General features: G+C 51.1%; 1 protein-coding gene across 1 annotated transcript in view; it reads right to left on the bottom strand.

The window, feature by feature from the left end:
- Positions 1-10333, bottom strand: part of RAB11FIP3 (RAB11 family interacting protein 3) — a 78091-nt gene extending 67758 nt beyond the window's left edge. The window contains exon 1 of the mRNA XM_055339817.1: positions 9525-10333. Within this exon, the coding sequence (XP_055195792.1) occupies positions 9525-10067 (543 nt within the window). The 5' untranslated portion in view covers positions 10068-10333. The remainder of the gene's footprint in view (positions 1-9524) is intronic.
- Positions 10334-14774: the final 4441 nt, after the last annotated feature.

Below are 14774 nucleotides of genomic sequence, written 5' to 3'. Positions count from 1 at the left end.
GGTGGCTCAGCAGTTTAGCGCCTGCCTTTGGCCCAGGGTGCGGTCCTGGAGTCCCGGGATCGAATCCCACATCGGGCTCCCAGCATGGAGCCTGCTTCTCCCTCCTCCTGTGTCTCCGCCATTCTCTCTCTCTCTATCATAAATAAATAAATAAATAAATAAATAAATAAATAAATAAATAAATAAATAAATAAATAAATAAATAAATAAATAAATATCTTTAAAAATAAATAAAAGGCAGGCTCAGACCAGTTTCACTCCCACCCCTATACCTTACACCCTGTCCCCACCCACTTCAGTAAATCATTTTAGTTCCTTGTCTATCCTTCCTGTGTTTCTTTTTGCAAAAAGAAACAAATTATATACATATTATTTCCTCTCCTTTCTAGTTTTGCATTCTTTCTTTCCTCTCCCAATAACTCTCACCTCCTTACAGCAGGATCCTGTTCTGGAGCCCGTGAATATAAAAACCCCAGATGGGCTGAGGATCCTCAATACCAAACCAGGACAAGTAAGGAGAAAAGGCCTGGTTTGGGGGTCATAAGGTGTGGTTTCTTTCTTTTCTTTTTTAAAGTTTATGTATCTTTAGTAATCTTTACATCCAACATGGGACTCAAACATGACCCAGAGATCAAGAGTTGCACACTCTTCTGAACGGAGCCAGCCAGTGTGGTTTCTACTATTTTTTTTTTTAGATTTTATTTATTTATTTATTCATGAGACAGAAGCAGAGACATAAGCAGATGGGGGAAGCAGGCTCCCCATGGGGAGCCTGATGTGGGACTTGATCCCAGGACCCCAGGATCACCACCTGAGCCGAAGGTAGACACTCAACCACTGAGCCACCCAGGCGCCCCAAGGTGTGGTTTCTTATTACTAACTGTCAATTCCTCTTCCTCTATCGTTTACGGCTCTGCACCTCACATCCCTCATCTTTTCTCCTCTTTAAAAAAAAATCGTGATAAATTAAGAATACAACTGTAGGGGGCACTTGGGTGCTCCATCCTCCCCAACTCAAACTCTCCCCATTAAACACTACTCCCCTCCAGCCTTCCCCTTGCCTCCCTTCTCCTTCCTAACTCTATGGTGTGACTCCTGTAGGAGCCTCCCAGCAGAGGGATCACACAACACCCAGTCTTTCTTAACACAAACTTTGCACACTATTTTGTACTTTCTTTCCACTTACTGCATCTTGGAAATCACTCCCCACCAGGGCATATGAATCTTCCGCCTTTATCTCTGATTTTAATTTGCATTTATCTTTCTCATTATGAGTGAGGGTGAGAATATTTTCACACAGTGGCCATTTGTGATCTTCCTGTGGGATGTCTTCCTTTTATCCATTTTTCTACTTTTGTCTTTTTCCCTTTGATTTTTAAGAGTTTTTACATCAGTCTTTTATCTGTGACTTAAGGGTTTGTTTTTTTTTTTTTTTTTACAGATATTTATTTGAGAAAGAGAGATCGAGAAAGCATGAGCATGTGGAGGCACAGAGGGAGAGGGAGAAGCAGACTCCTCACTAAGCCAGGGAGCCCAACTCAGGGCTCGAACCCAGGACCCTGAGATCATGACCTGAGCCAAAGACAGATGCATAACCGACTGAGCCACCCGGGCACCCCTTATACGCTTTTTAAAAATCTTACTGAGGAGTGCCTGGGTGGCTCAGTTACGCGTCCAACTCTTGGTTTTGACTGGGGTCACGATCTCAGGGTAGAGAGATTAAGCCCTATGTCAAGCTCTATGCTCAGTGGAGTCTTCTTGAGATTTTCTCTCCCTCTACCTGCTGCTCCCCCCACTTATGCTCTTTTACCCTCAAATAAAATCTTTTAAGTAAATAAACAGATAGTTCATTAGAAAACCTGAGTTTAAAAAAAAAAAAAGAAAAGAAAACCTGAGTTTTGGGGATCCCTGGGTGGCTCAGCGGTTTGGTACCTGCCTTCGACCCAGGATGTGATCCTGGAGTCCCGGTATCGAGTCCCGTGTCGGGCTCCCCACATGGAGCCTGCTTTTCCCTCTTCCTGTGTCCCTGTGTCCCTGCCCGCCAACCGTTCCCCCCTGCCCCGCTTCTCAAGAATAAATAAAACCTAAAAAAAAAAAAAAGATTTTATTTATTTGAGAGAGAAAGAGAGTGATAGAGAGCACAAGCGGGGAGGAGAGGGAAAAGCGGGCTCCCTGCTGAGCAGGGAGCCCAAGGTGGGAGGCCTGATCCCACGACTTGGGGATCATGACCCGAGCTGAAGGCAGGGGCTTCCCTAACTGAGCCATTCAGGTGCTCCAGTATCTTATCTTTAGAGTGTAGTTTTTTTTTTATTTATAAAGATTACAACAGGGGATCCATGGGTGGCGCAGCGGTTTAGCACCTGTCTTTGGCCCAGGGCGCAATCCTGGAGACCCGGGATCGAATCCCACGTCGGGCTCCCGATGCATGGAGCCTGCTTCTCCCTCTGCCTGTGTCTCTCTGCCTCTCTCTGTGTGACTATCATAAATAAATAAAAATTAAAAATATATATATTTAAAAGATTACAACAAAATTTTTTTAAAAAGATTTATTTATTCATAAGAGACACAGAGAGGCAGAGACACAGGCAGAGGGAGAAGCAGGCTCCCTGCGTGGAGCCTGATGTGGGACTCAATCCTGGGACTCCGGAATCACACCCTGAGTCGAAGGCAGATGCTAAACCACGGAGCCACCCAGGCATCCCTACAATAGAATTTTTTTACTAGATTTCCTTTATATACTGTTCGAAATTTGTGATACATGTACAGGCACTACTTTCCAAAACAAAATCAGTACCATCACAGAAAATTTGACCAGTACTCCAAATGAAACCAACTCCATTGCCATCATACACCACCCTATAAATGTACCTTTTTTTTTTAAGATTTATTTATTTATTCATGATAGACACACACAGAGAGAGAGACAGAGACAGAGACAGAGACAGAGACAGAGACAGAGACACAGGAGAAGGGAGAAGCAGGCTCCATGCCGGGAGCCTGACGTGGGACTGGATCCCAGGACTCCAGGATAGCACCCTGGGCCAAAGGCAGGCGCCAAACCACTGAGCCACCCAGGGATCCCCTATAAATGTACCTTCTTAATACACACATACATACATAGCTAAAACTAATTTTTAGTATCTCCCTCAAGACTCTTCCACATGGATAATTCTTACATAGTTATAATCAAGGTATAGGTACTACTCTATTCACTTGTATCAGAAGCACTAACCTAAAGTACTTCTGACACCCTATAATTATCACCTCTAAGGGCCACATAATACTCTTCAATGGATGCCTTTTTTTTTTTTTTTTAGATTTTATTTATTTATTCATGAGAGAGAGAGACAGAGACACAGGCAGAGGGAGAAGCAGGCTCTACGCAGGGAGCCTGACATGGGACTCGATCCTGGGTCTCCAGAATCACACCCTGGGCCAAAGGCAGGCGCCAAACTGCTGAGCCACCTAGGGATCCCCGGATGCCTAACTCTTGTCTGATATTTCAATCATAACTAATGTTTAGACCCATTTCCCAAATTTAAACAAAGTTAAATGTTTGTAAGATAAGCACTTCATCAGCTTGGTGCCTTTCACAACCTCATCTGTGTGGTCTACACAGAATTAAATTCTTCATGTATGTCAGATCCTATGCTTGAATAATCCCTAATAATTCTGAATTTTCCTGGAAACAAGTAAACCTTAGGCTTCCATTAGATAACGGGTATCAGAGATTTTTAATTTCAAAATACAGATCAAAAAGTGGGTTCAGAACAAGAAACATGGGAATTGTACCACTGCTGTGTAATGGAAGCATTTATTACATATATCTTAATTTACACCTTAAATATTTAGTAGTTATACCTGGGAGGTGATTTTTATTTTTCTCATTTTGCTTACTCATATTATTCAGTTTCATTTTTTTGAACAATGAATTTTTTTTTTTAAGATTTTATTTATTTATTCATGAGAGACACAGGCAAAGGGAGAAGAAGCAGGCTCCATGCAGGGAGCCCGACGTGGGAGTCGATCCCAGGACCCTGGGATCATGCCCTGGGCTGAAGGCAGTGCTAAACTGCTGAGCCACCCAGGAATCCCCAAAACAATGAACATCTTTAAAAATAATTTAGCTTCTATCCAGTATGATCTCAATTGTATACAAAATTGTGTGTATGTGTACAATAAAGTCTGGAAGAAGATGCACTAAAATGCTAATGGTGTTTTTCTCAGCATAGTGGGATTATTGGTTTTTCTTTTTTTTTTTTTAATATTTCTTTTATTCATTCATGAGAGACACAGGCAGAGGGAGAAGCAGGCTCCACGCAGGGAGCCTGACATGGGACTCGATCCTGGGTCTCCAGGATCACGCCCCGGGCCAAAGGCGGCACTAAACCACTGAGCCACCTGGGCTGCCCTGGTCAGTTTTTGTTTTGTTTTATATCACTCTGTATTTTCAAAATTTTTAACAAGCATGTGTTACTTTTATAATAAAAAAAAGCACTTTTAAGACCCTTACAAAGTTGCTTGTGATCCAAGCCCAGGAAGGAACTTCATTGGCCTTTTAGCGATTCACCCAACACACACACCTAGGTGTGTGTGTAGACACCCCACACCAGCTCGCACATGCACCTGCTCACACAGCTGAGTTCATTCTCTCTCACACTCAAATTCAAGGTCAGGAAAGAAGACAGGGAGGACCCTGAAACAAATGAAAGGTATAGCCACAGGGCTTCCAACTCCTCAGCAGGAGGGATCCCAGATGAGGAGCAGGGAGGCCTGAGCACCAACAGTTCTCTCAGCAGCCTTCTCACACAAGCACTGAAGAGGACAGTGCCTACAACGTCACTGAAGGGCACTCAGTGTTTCAATGTGCAGGTTTTCTCTGGAAAGGAAACGCTTAAGTGTGTATAATCATAAAATGTGGAGATAGGGATCCCTGGGTGGCGCAGCGGTTTGGCACCTGCCTTTGGCCCAGGGCGCGATCCTGGAGACCCGGGATCGAATCCCACGTCGGGCTCCCGGTGCATGGAGCCTGCTTCTCCCTCTGCCTATGTCTCTGCCTCTCTCTCTCTCTCTCTCTCTCTCTCTCTCTGTAACTATCATAAACAAATAAAAAAAAAATTTATAAAAAAAATGTGGAGATAATCTTGATAATTATAATGAAAGGCCAAAAAACCCCCAGTCTTTTCTTACAATACTCTTAGAATTTATTTTTGCAAATTCCATTTTAGGATGAGTTGGTAATGGTTACAAAAGCATCAGCCCTCTCAGTATGAGGAGTCATGTTGATGAAGAATCTTCAGCAGTGGTCAAAGCCTTAAAAATAACCTATTCCAGGGGCAGCCCTGCTGGCTCAGCGGTTTAGTGCCGCCCTCAGCCCAGGGCCTGATCCTGGAGACCTGGGATCGAGTCCCAGGTCGGGCTCCCTGCATGGAGCCTGCTTCTCCCTCTGCCTGTGTCTCTGCCTCTCTCTGTGTGTCTCTCATGAATAAATAAATAAAATCTTCAAAAAAAAAAAAAAAAAAAAAACCTATTCCAACCTGACAAGTAGCACCTGGATGGACAGGACTATCAATTCCTGTTTCAATAATATACAAGCAGAAAACTCCACCGCAGTCCTTTTTCTCCTTCCCTTTGCTGATTTATTACTGCCAGCACTGTGTTAGCTTACGCCACACCTGATCTAGCACCAGATGATGTAAGGAGACCCAAACACACCACGACATTGCTAAAGAAAGAGGGACACAAAAGCCATCTGTATTATAAATAGGAGCTGTTTCCATGAAAAATTCAGATAATCAGCTTAAATAATTTAAAATGCTTCCTTCATAAACAGATTACTCAACATGCTACCTTTGACAACTTGACAATCATTAAGATAATCTAGTTGCTATCATCAAAGACAGCTATGGGACTAACCTAAGAGTCTCATACACTCAGTATTTTGAAATCTCAAGGTGGAAAGTACACAAACTTGTGGTCATTATCACTGTTATCCACCTTATCTCTTCCTAGGGTTTTTTAAAAATCACAAATGTTTAAAGAAGAATGCTTATCTTTTAGAGATACATACTGATACATATGAGAGATTACGTCTGCATGCGCTTCCTACACAGCATGAAAGGAGGATCTACAGGGCGCCTAGGGGGCTCCATGGGTAAAGCGGCTGCCTTTGGCTCAGGTCATCATCATCCCAGGGTCCTGTGCCTGGGGCTCCTGCTAAGTGAGGAGTCAGCTTCTGCGTTCCTGTGCTCCTCCCCCTCCAATCATGCTCTAGCTCTTGCCTTCTCCCTCTCAAATAAATAAAATATTGAAGAAGAAAAAAAAAAACACAGTGGGGATCTACAGACAAACCAAGACTGCTGAAACTGAGCAGCAGTTTGGGAGGTCTCACTAAGCGATTCTCTCTACTTTTGTGTATGTTCGGACTTTTCATCTTAAAAGTTTAAAAATACTCATCATGGGGTGGAATTCCTTGGTTTTCTTTCTTTTTTTTTTTTTAATTTTTATTTATTCATTATAGTCACAGAGAGAGAGAGAGGCAGAGACACAGGCAGAGGGAGAAGCAGGCTCCATGCACCGGAAGCCCGACGTGGGATTCGATCCCGGGTCTCCAGGATCGCGCCCTGGGCCAAAGGCAGGCGCCAAACCGCTGCGCCACCCAGGGATCCCCGGTTTTCTTTAGACTACTTCCCTATCAGGGTGCCTAGGTGGCTCAGCTGGTTAAGCTTCTAACTTTAGCTCAGGTCATGATCTCAGCAGTCCTGGGACTGAGCCCTGCAGGGAGCCTGTTTCTCCCTCTCCCTCTGCCACTACCCCCCTCGTTATGTTCTCATCTCTCTCTCAAATAAATAACTAAAATCTTTGAAAATAAACTACTTCACTATCAAAATATTTTTTCTTTGTTCCTCTATAACGCATTCTGACATCAAACTTGGAAAAAACAATCCTGAGTCACAATAAAGTCTAGCAAAGTTTATACGGACACAAGTATCAACCTTTCATTAGTCTGTAAATCAACCGCTCCAACACAAGAGCTCTCCTCCACCATCCCAGGAAACTTGTCCAAGTCCAGGTACTAAGATGACCACACTCAGCACTGCTTCTTTCCAGTGCAATCTCGGCCAGCAGACAGAAGGAGCAACGTCACAGTAGATCTCACTACACTCGTCTATTCCACCAAACCCAAGTCATCTGGGCTTTGCCCCCAAACTTAAAATTCCATCAGGAAAGGGCACCTGGGTGGCTCAGTTGGTTGAGCATCCAACTCTTGGTTTTGTCTCGGGTCATGATCTCAGGGTCTCGGGATGGACGGACATTGGGCTCTGTGCCCTCCCTCTGCTTCTCCCCCTCATCGTGTCCGTGCTTGCTCTTGTGCGTGTTCTCTCTCTACAAAAAATTAATAAATAATATCTTAAAATTCCATCAGGAGCTATCAAAGAATTTTTTTAATACTTTATGTATTTATTCATAAGAGAGAGAGAGAGGCAGAGACACAGGCAGAGGGAGAAGCAGGCTCCATGTAGGGAGCCTGATGTGGGACTAGATTCTGGGACTCCAGGATCACGCCCTGGGCCAAAGGCAGGTGCTCAACTGCTGAGCCACCCAGGGATCCCTGAAGAATTTTTTTAGAAAAAAGATTTTATTCACTTGACAACGCACAAGCGCACAAGCAGGGGGAGCTGCAGGCAGACTGAGAGGGAAAAGCAGACCCCCCGCTGAGCAAGGAACCCTAAGCAGGGTTGGATCACAGAACCCTGAGATCATGACCTGAACTGAGGGCAGACGCTTCACTGACGGAGCCACCCAAGTGCCCCCAAAGCAAAGAATTTTGGCTCATTTCTACTTTGTGATTACAAGAAAGCTCTGCCCCAAATATCCAAAGTTTTTTCCACTATGATCCATAAGGACAGTTACCAAAGGTGTTTCCCAAGTGAAAAACATTTAATGGAAGTAATAAAATCTTGTATTTGTGGAAATATTTTGAGCGACCAAATCTAGTAAGTTGAGAGCCCAAAGACCTGGTGCTCCCCCCTGCTCAAGCACCAACAACTCTGCGAGGTCTCGGGAAAGTTATTCAGCCTTCCCGGCCTTCCAGTTCCTTACCTGTAAAGTGAGAAGGAAAACACCTGCGCACCACTGCCTCAGAAAAAGATGGTCCAGTGAAAGCGTACAAGAGCCTCTCGGGAGGCAGAGCCAGGGCATGATACAGAACCCCCTCGCAGTGTTCCCCTCACACCTCTGATGGGACCCAGGAAGGGCACGCAGGACAGGAGACACACGGCACTCGTAAAAAACAAGGCGCTCTCCAGCCCAGCAGCATGAAGGAAAAATCGCATCCACACTGTCCACGCAGGACACGGTCAATCACATACGTCTGTGTGCCTGTTAGACTAGGAGGGGAGCCGGGCTGCAGCAGCGCCTTCCTACACTGCTCAGTAAGAGCAGCACGCGGACCCCGACCGTCAGAACGGCCGCAGAGACACCACACCTTCCCAGGCTGAAAGCTCTGCGCAGGGAGCCCTGATTCAGGAGGACCCAGAGCTTTACACAGACGCTCCAGGGACACGGCGGGTCCTGCAGCCCTTACGAGGCTGTGGATAACCCATGTTATAACCCTAACCCACACCCTAAACTGCAAAGCATCGATTTTACCCCTTTTCTTAAAGACATCTAGGCTTAAACACACTGTGCACTTCAACACCCACCTAACAAATGTCTGCACATACCAGAAGCCCGTAAAACACAAAAACCAGGAATTCAGCATGTTTTGGACTTCCTACCATTTGGTAAGAGGTTGGAGAGCGAACAGCAGGAGTCGACTTGCCGCTGACCCGTGTGTCTGTCCAGATAAACCCGCCGGAGTGCCAGGCGCAGAGTCGGAAGCCCAGGACAGAGCCCGAGGCGCCTTGCGCCGTCACCCGTCTACGCAGAGCGGGCCCTGACCGAGCCCTCCCTCCCTCCGGGCTGCTGCACCACCAGCTCACGGTCTCCCAAACGGCCACACGACCCGAGGCAGAGTGCCCGCCAACCACACACGGAAAGTGCCCGGAACAGGTGTGAGCAGGGCCCTTGCGGGAAGGCCAGGCTGGAACAGCCTGCGGGGAGGTGAGGGCCCACAGTGGGAGCGCACACCGTGGGGGGTCCGCGGTACACCACTCCAGGCCGGGAACACGGGAGGGCAGGGGGAAGGAGTCCGATGGACACCCCTCCAGGCCCGAGGACACGGGGGAGGGGGAGCGGGGGGCAGTCTCTGGGACACCCCTCCAGGCCCGGGAACACGGAGGGGCAGTGCAGTCCGCAGGACACCCCTCCAGGCCTGGGGACACGGGGGGGGGGGGGGAGCAGTCCCCCGACATCCCTCCAGGCCGGGGACACCGGGGGCGGGGGGTGCAGTCCCTGGACACCCCTCCAGGCGGGGACACGGGGGGGGGGGGGAGCAGTCCCCAGACACCCCTCCAGGCCGGGACACGGAGCAGGGGATGCAGTCCCCGGACACCCCTCCAGGCCCGCGGGCTGGGACTCACCTGGTCCGCCCCGTACACCGTGGCGAACTGGACGAAATCCTCGATGCGGACCAAGCCGTCCCCGTCGCCGTCCAGGGCGTCGAACACGGCGCGGAGGCGGGGGCCGTCCTCCGGGCACGCGGCGGGCTCGGTCGCGAGCGGGCAGGGGTGGCCGAAGTCCGGGGGCCGCCCCGGGGCGGCGGGGCCCACGTCCAGGGCCAGCTCGCCCCCCGCGGGCGCCGGGAAGCAGGGGAACAGGCCCACGTCGCCGCCCGCGAGCGGACCGTGGCCGAGAGCCCGTCCGCGGAGAGGGGCGGCGTCGGGGCAAGGCGGGGAGCAGACGCCGTCGGGCTCCGCGGCGCAGGGCGGGCGCGGGCCGGGGCCGGGGCCGGGGGCCCCGCGGGCGTCCGCGCAGGCTCCGGGCTCCGGGGCGCCGAGTGTCCGGCGCGGGGCGGGCGCGGCTGCCGGCCGGTGGGGCCCGCCGGGTTCGGGCTCGGGGTCCGGGTCGGGGTCGGGGCGCGCGCCGCCCGCGGGGGAGGCCGGCCGGCCCGGCTCCATCTTCATGGGCGCGCCCCCGGCCGCGGCGCAGGCCCGCGAGGCCAGTGGTGCGGCGGGCGGCGCGGGCGGCAGACAAAGGCGCTCAGGGCGCGGCGGCGGGCGCGGGCATCCCCGCGGCGGCGCGGGCGGGTGCGCGCGGGGCGCCCGGGCTGGTCGGGCTGGCGCTCGGGCCCTGCTCCGCCCTCGCCCATCTTCGCGTGGCGCCTCAGCTGCCCTCGGCCCGGCGGCGCGGCGGGCGCGGGCCCATGGCGGCGGCGCGGCGGGGGCGGGAGGGCGCGGGGGCGGCGGCGGCGGCGGCGGCGGGGGGGGGGGCCCGCGGGGGCTCCCGACGGAGGAGGACGAGGGGGCCGCGGCGCGGGAGGCTGAGGAGCCCGCGGCTGCGGAGCAAGCGAACAACGCCGCCGCCGCCACCGCCGCGCGGGCCCCGCCTTCCGTTTTCCGTAGGGCCTGACGTCAGCGCGTCGTGGCGGCGCCGGCCCCGCCCCCTCGCCGGTCTAGGCCCCGCCCCCCGCCGGCCTTCCTTAAAAGGCGGGCGCCGCGGGCGCCGCGGGCGCGGAGCGTGGGGGGTGGTTCGTCGGCGCGCGGGCAGCTCGGGCCGCGGAGTTGCGGCCGCTGCCGGGGGCGGAGTGAGCGGCTCCGAGGAGCGTGACATGCCGCCCCGGGACGCGGGTCGCGGAGGGCCGGCCGCCCTCTCGCGGGGACGCCGAGAAGTGCCCGCGCACCGAGGCCCCGGGGACGCGCCCGAGCCTCCCGCACCCGCACGACGGAGGAGAGCCGCTGTCGCCGGGAGGTCCCGGCCTCCCCAGCCTCGTGTGCGACACCGACCGCTGGCTCTGCGGTCACCACCGTCACGGGGACACGTGGAGACGGGCTGGCGGGCAGGTGACGCGGGCCCGGGCCGGGTGCGAGATGCAGCGCACAGGGAAAGGGATGGGGGAAAGTCTCAACTGCTGTTCCTACAGGCCGTGGGCACCAGCAACAGATAGGTTTCATAAGCAGCTTTGGCAAGAACCGGGGGAACCTGAAGCTCTGTTTTCAAGTGTACAGTGAGGAGCAGTGTGGGAATTAACTGAGTCATCCGTGTGACAAAACCCCAGGGCGTTGGGAAGAGGGAGGCAAGGGATCCTCCTCCCCAAACCTGTCACTTCCTTATGGGAGCTGTATGCTTTCACGAGGAAGATCTTCTGTTCAAAGAGAAAATAAAAAAAAAAAAAAAAAACTACAGTTTTGGCAAGAATCTGAAACGGAGTCGATGCATCTGGCCAGACGTGATTTTGAGAGGTACTTAGAGTGATGTGTCAACCCCGCTAAATAGGACTGTTCCTGTGGGCACAGTGAAGACAACAGGAGTCCAGAGGAAGCAGGAAAACTCCGCCTCCCCTGGTCAGCTGATGTAGCCAAATGGAATCCAGGCATGGAAAGCGCACCCCCTTCCTGCTTGGAGCCCTTCCAGACTCTGCTCGGGAGACGTTGAAAGTGACAAGTTCCCCGGGTGCCGGGGTGGCCCCGTCCATAGAGCATCTGAGTCTTGATCTTGAGGACGCAAGTTGGAGCCCTGTGTTGTGTGCAGAGATTACTTAAATGCACACACACACGCACACACACAAAACTGGCAAGTCCCTGGCCAGTCAATCCAGTGTCTTCTAGCATCCCCTCTGTGGCCTGTGGACATTTTTGGTGAGTAGCATTCCAGATGAAATGAATTAGCTGGTTAGAAGCAGCCCCTGCTGCCACTTCCATGTGCTCCTCCACACCTACCCTATCCGTATTTTTTAAAGATTTATTTGCTTATCTGATGTGGGGGATGGAGGAGGAGGGGCAGAGGGAGAGAGAATCTTTAAGCAGACTTGGCACTGATACTGGAGCCCCACACAGGACCCGATCCCACCACCCTGAGATCACAACCTGAGCCAAAGCCAAGAGCCAGATGCTTAACCAACTGCCACCCAACTGCCTCACTTTACTCATTTCAACTTGTTAACAGTTACACAAGAGGAAGGGAGGGTGGGGTTCAGCTCACATCTGTTGGATCTGGGGTCTGGGTGAATGTCTGTGAACACCTCCCCCTGACTCTCCTTTTCTTTCTTTTTTTAAGATTTTATTTATTTATTCATGATAGACCTAGAGAGAGAGAGGCAGAGACAGAGACAGAGGGAGAAGCAGGCTCCATGCCAGGAGCCCGATGCGGGACTGGATCCCAGGACTCCAGGATCACGACCTGGGCCAAAGGCAGGCGCTGAACCACTGAGCCACCCAGGGATCCCCTGACTCTCCTTTTCAAAAGTACTCGAATAACCACGTAACTTTGGAATTCTTCAAGCAGGTAGATTTCATTCACCTGTCTTCCCTGGTGACCTTTGGCTTGTAGGGAGAGATGTGAAGACAAAGACCAGCAAGGTGACTCAGCACAGCCCTGGCATGGCCCTGTTGCACCTGCCAGGGGAGCTGAGGGAAAGGGGTTAAGAAACCTCACGTGGAAGGTAAGCTTGTCTTTCCTGGGGTAAGGCTCCTCCGTCATCTGGATGAGATCTGGCCATTGACATCCAATGTTCAATTTGATCACAAACCTACTTAAAAAAAAAAAAGATTTTATTAAGTAATCTCTACACCCAAAAGGGGGATCGAACTCATGACAAGAGTCACATACTCCTCTGACTGAATCACCTGGGCGCCCCACAAATCTACTTTTTTCATGCATGTTTTTAAAAAAACCTTGAGGAAATACACCAAAATCATAGTGGACAGTACATATGATTTCCCTATCCATGCTAGTCCTTCGAATTTAATATGGCATCTTGGATGCCTGGGTGGCTCCGTCAGTTAAGCATCCCACTCTTGATCTTGGCTCAGGTCATGACCTCCACTTAGGTAATGATCTCAGGGTGGTGGGATCAAACCCCACATTGGGCTCCACACTCAGTGGCGAGTCTGTTGAGATTCTCTCTCTCCTCTCCCCCTGCTTCCCTACCTGCTCATGTGCTCACTCGCTCTCTCTTAAATAAATGAATAAAATGGTGTCGTGTCTTGTTTGAATTTAACTGTCATGGTGGTAGAGTGAGGTTTTTTTTTAAGATCTGACTTATTTATTTGAGAGAGAGATAGAGCACAAGCACAGGGAGTGGCAGAGGGAGGGGGAGAAGCAGGCTCCCCACTGAGCCGGGAGCCTGATGTGGGACTCGACCCCAGAACCCTGGGATCATGACCTGAGCTGAAGGCAGATGCTCAACAGAGCCCCCACGCGCCCCTGGTTGAGGGTTTCTTGCTCTGTCTACTGACCAGCTGGGATCCCAAATATGTGAACTGTCCAGTCATAGCACTTGCTTTTTTTCCATTGGATTATCTGACTTGTTCTGTAGACAAAATTCGTTTTTGTTTTGTTTTGTTTTGTTTTACAAAATTAGTTTTTAACATTGCAGATATCTTCTCCCCTGCCTGGGGGTGACGGCCTTAAATCATGAATGGGCCGGGGGCACAGTTTACTCCATAGCAACTTGAAAGAAACACAACAGCTGTAACTGATGGGATTCATTTCCAGAAAACTCCCTAAAAAACCAGAACAGGGAAGCCCGGTGGCTCAGTGCCTTAGCGCCACCTTCAGCCCAGAGTCTGATCCTGGAGACCTGGGATCGAGTCCCATGTAGGGCTCCCTGCATGGGGCCTGCTTCTCCCTCTGCTTGTGTCTCTGCCTCTCTCTCTCTCTCTCTCTCTCTCTCTCTCTCTCTTTCTGTGTGTGTGTGTCTGTCTCATGAATAAATAAATAAAATCTTAAAAAAAAAAAGCCCTGCAACTCAGCTTGTCAGATTTAAAAAAACGACAAAAAAAAAAAAAAAAACAAAAACAGAAGAACAGAAACCTAGGAGGAAAGTGAGCAATGAGAGTAAGCAGTTCCAGAAGAAGAAACTCAAAGTAGCCCTATGCACGTACAAAAGATGCTTGACCCCGTTGGTGATCAAGGGACTGAGTGAAGATACCATTTGACACCACTGGAGTCCACGTCAGGCATGAGGCCAGCAGGACGGGGACTCAGCGGACCGCACAGCTGAGGGCCTGGTACCTTCAGGCGGGTGCTCGCCCAGCTCAGTGCCTGCCGGACAGATGCTGGCCCGGGCCCGCCGAGGCAGGGACGGGGTGTTTGGTGCAGCCCTCCCAGTGCAGTTCCCCAGAGGGACTGCGGAGAGGTGAGGCGTGGTCTCGCTATGTGTGCAGCAGGTGCAGCAGAGGCCTGTGACCCCCCGCTCGCAAGGGCTGGACACGCAGTCAGTGACGTATGTTGCTTCAATCCCGTTCGTGTGTAGTGAAAACAACAAACAAGAGTGGGAATTATATCAAGGGACCAGAAGAGGGAGGGTGGCAGCGAAGCTTAGCTATAGAGCACCACGTGGGTCTCAGCGCACCACATGGGTCACCACGTGGGTCTCAGAGCAGTGTCAGCGCCTGGCACGTGTAGGGCAGGCATATCTGCGTGTCTCTGGCTACTTTCCGGGCTTGCCCACGTGTTTTCAGAATTTCATGAACACTTTTAAAATTAAGAAAATAAGTTTTGTACCCAAGGTCTCAAAGATTTCTGCCTCCAGGGGCGGCTGGCCGGCCCAGCTGATAGAGCACGCACCCTTGATCTCAGGATGACGACTCTGAGCCCTGTAACGGGTGTAGAGATTACTTTAAGGGCAGCCCGGGTGGCTAAAAAAAACAAAACAAAGACTTTTATTTTTT

This window comes from Nyctereutes procyonoides, unplaced genomic scaffold (assembly GCF_905146905.1).
Source record: "Nyctereutes procyonoides isolate TBG_1078 unplaced genomic scaffold, NYPRO_anot_genome, whole genome shotgun sequence".
NCBI lineage: Eukaryota > Metazoa > Chordata > Mammalia > Carnivora > Canidae > Nyctereutes > Nyctereutes procyonoides.
This window is presented reverse-complemented; position numbering and strand designations above follow the sequence as displayed.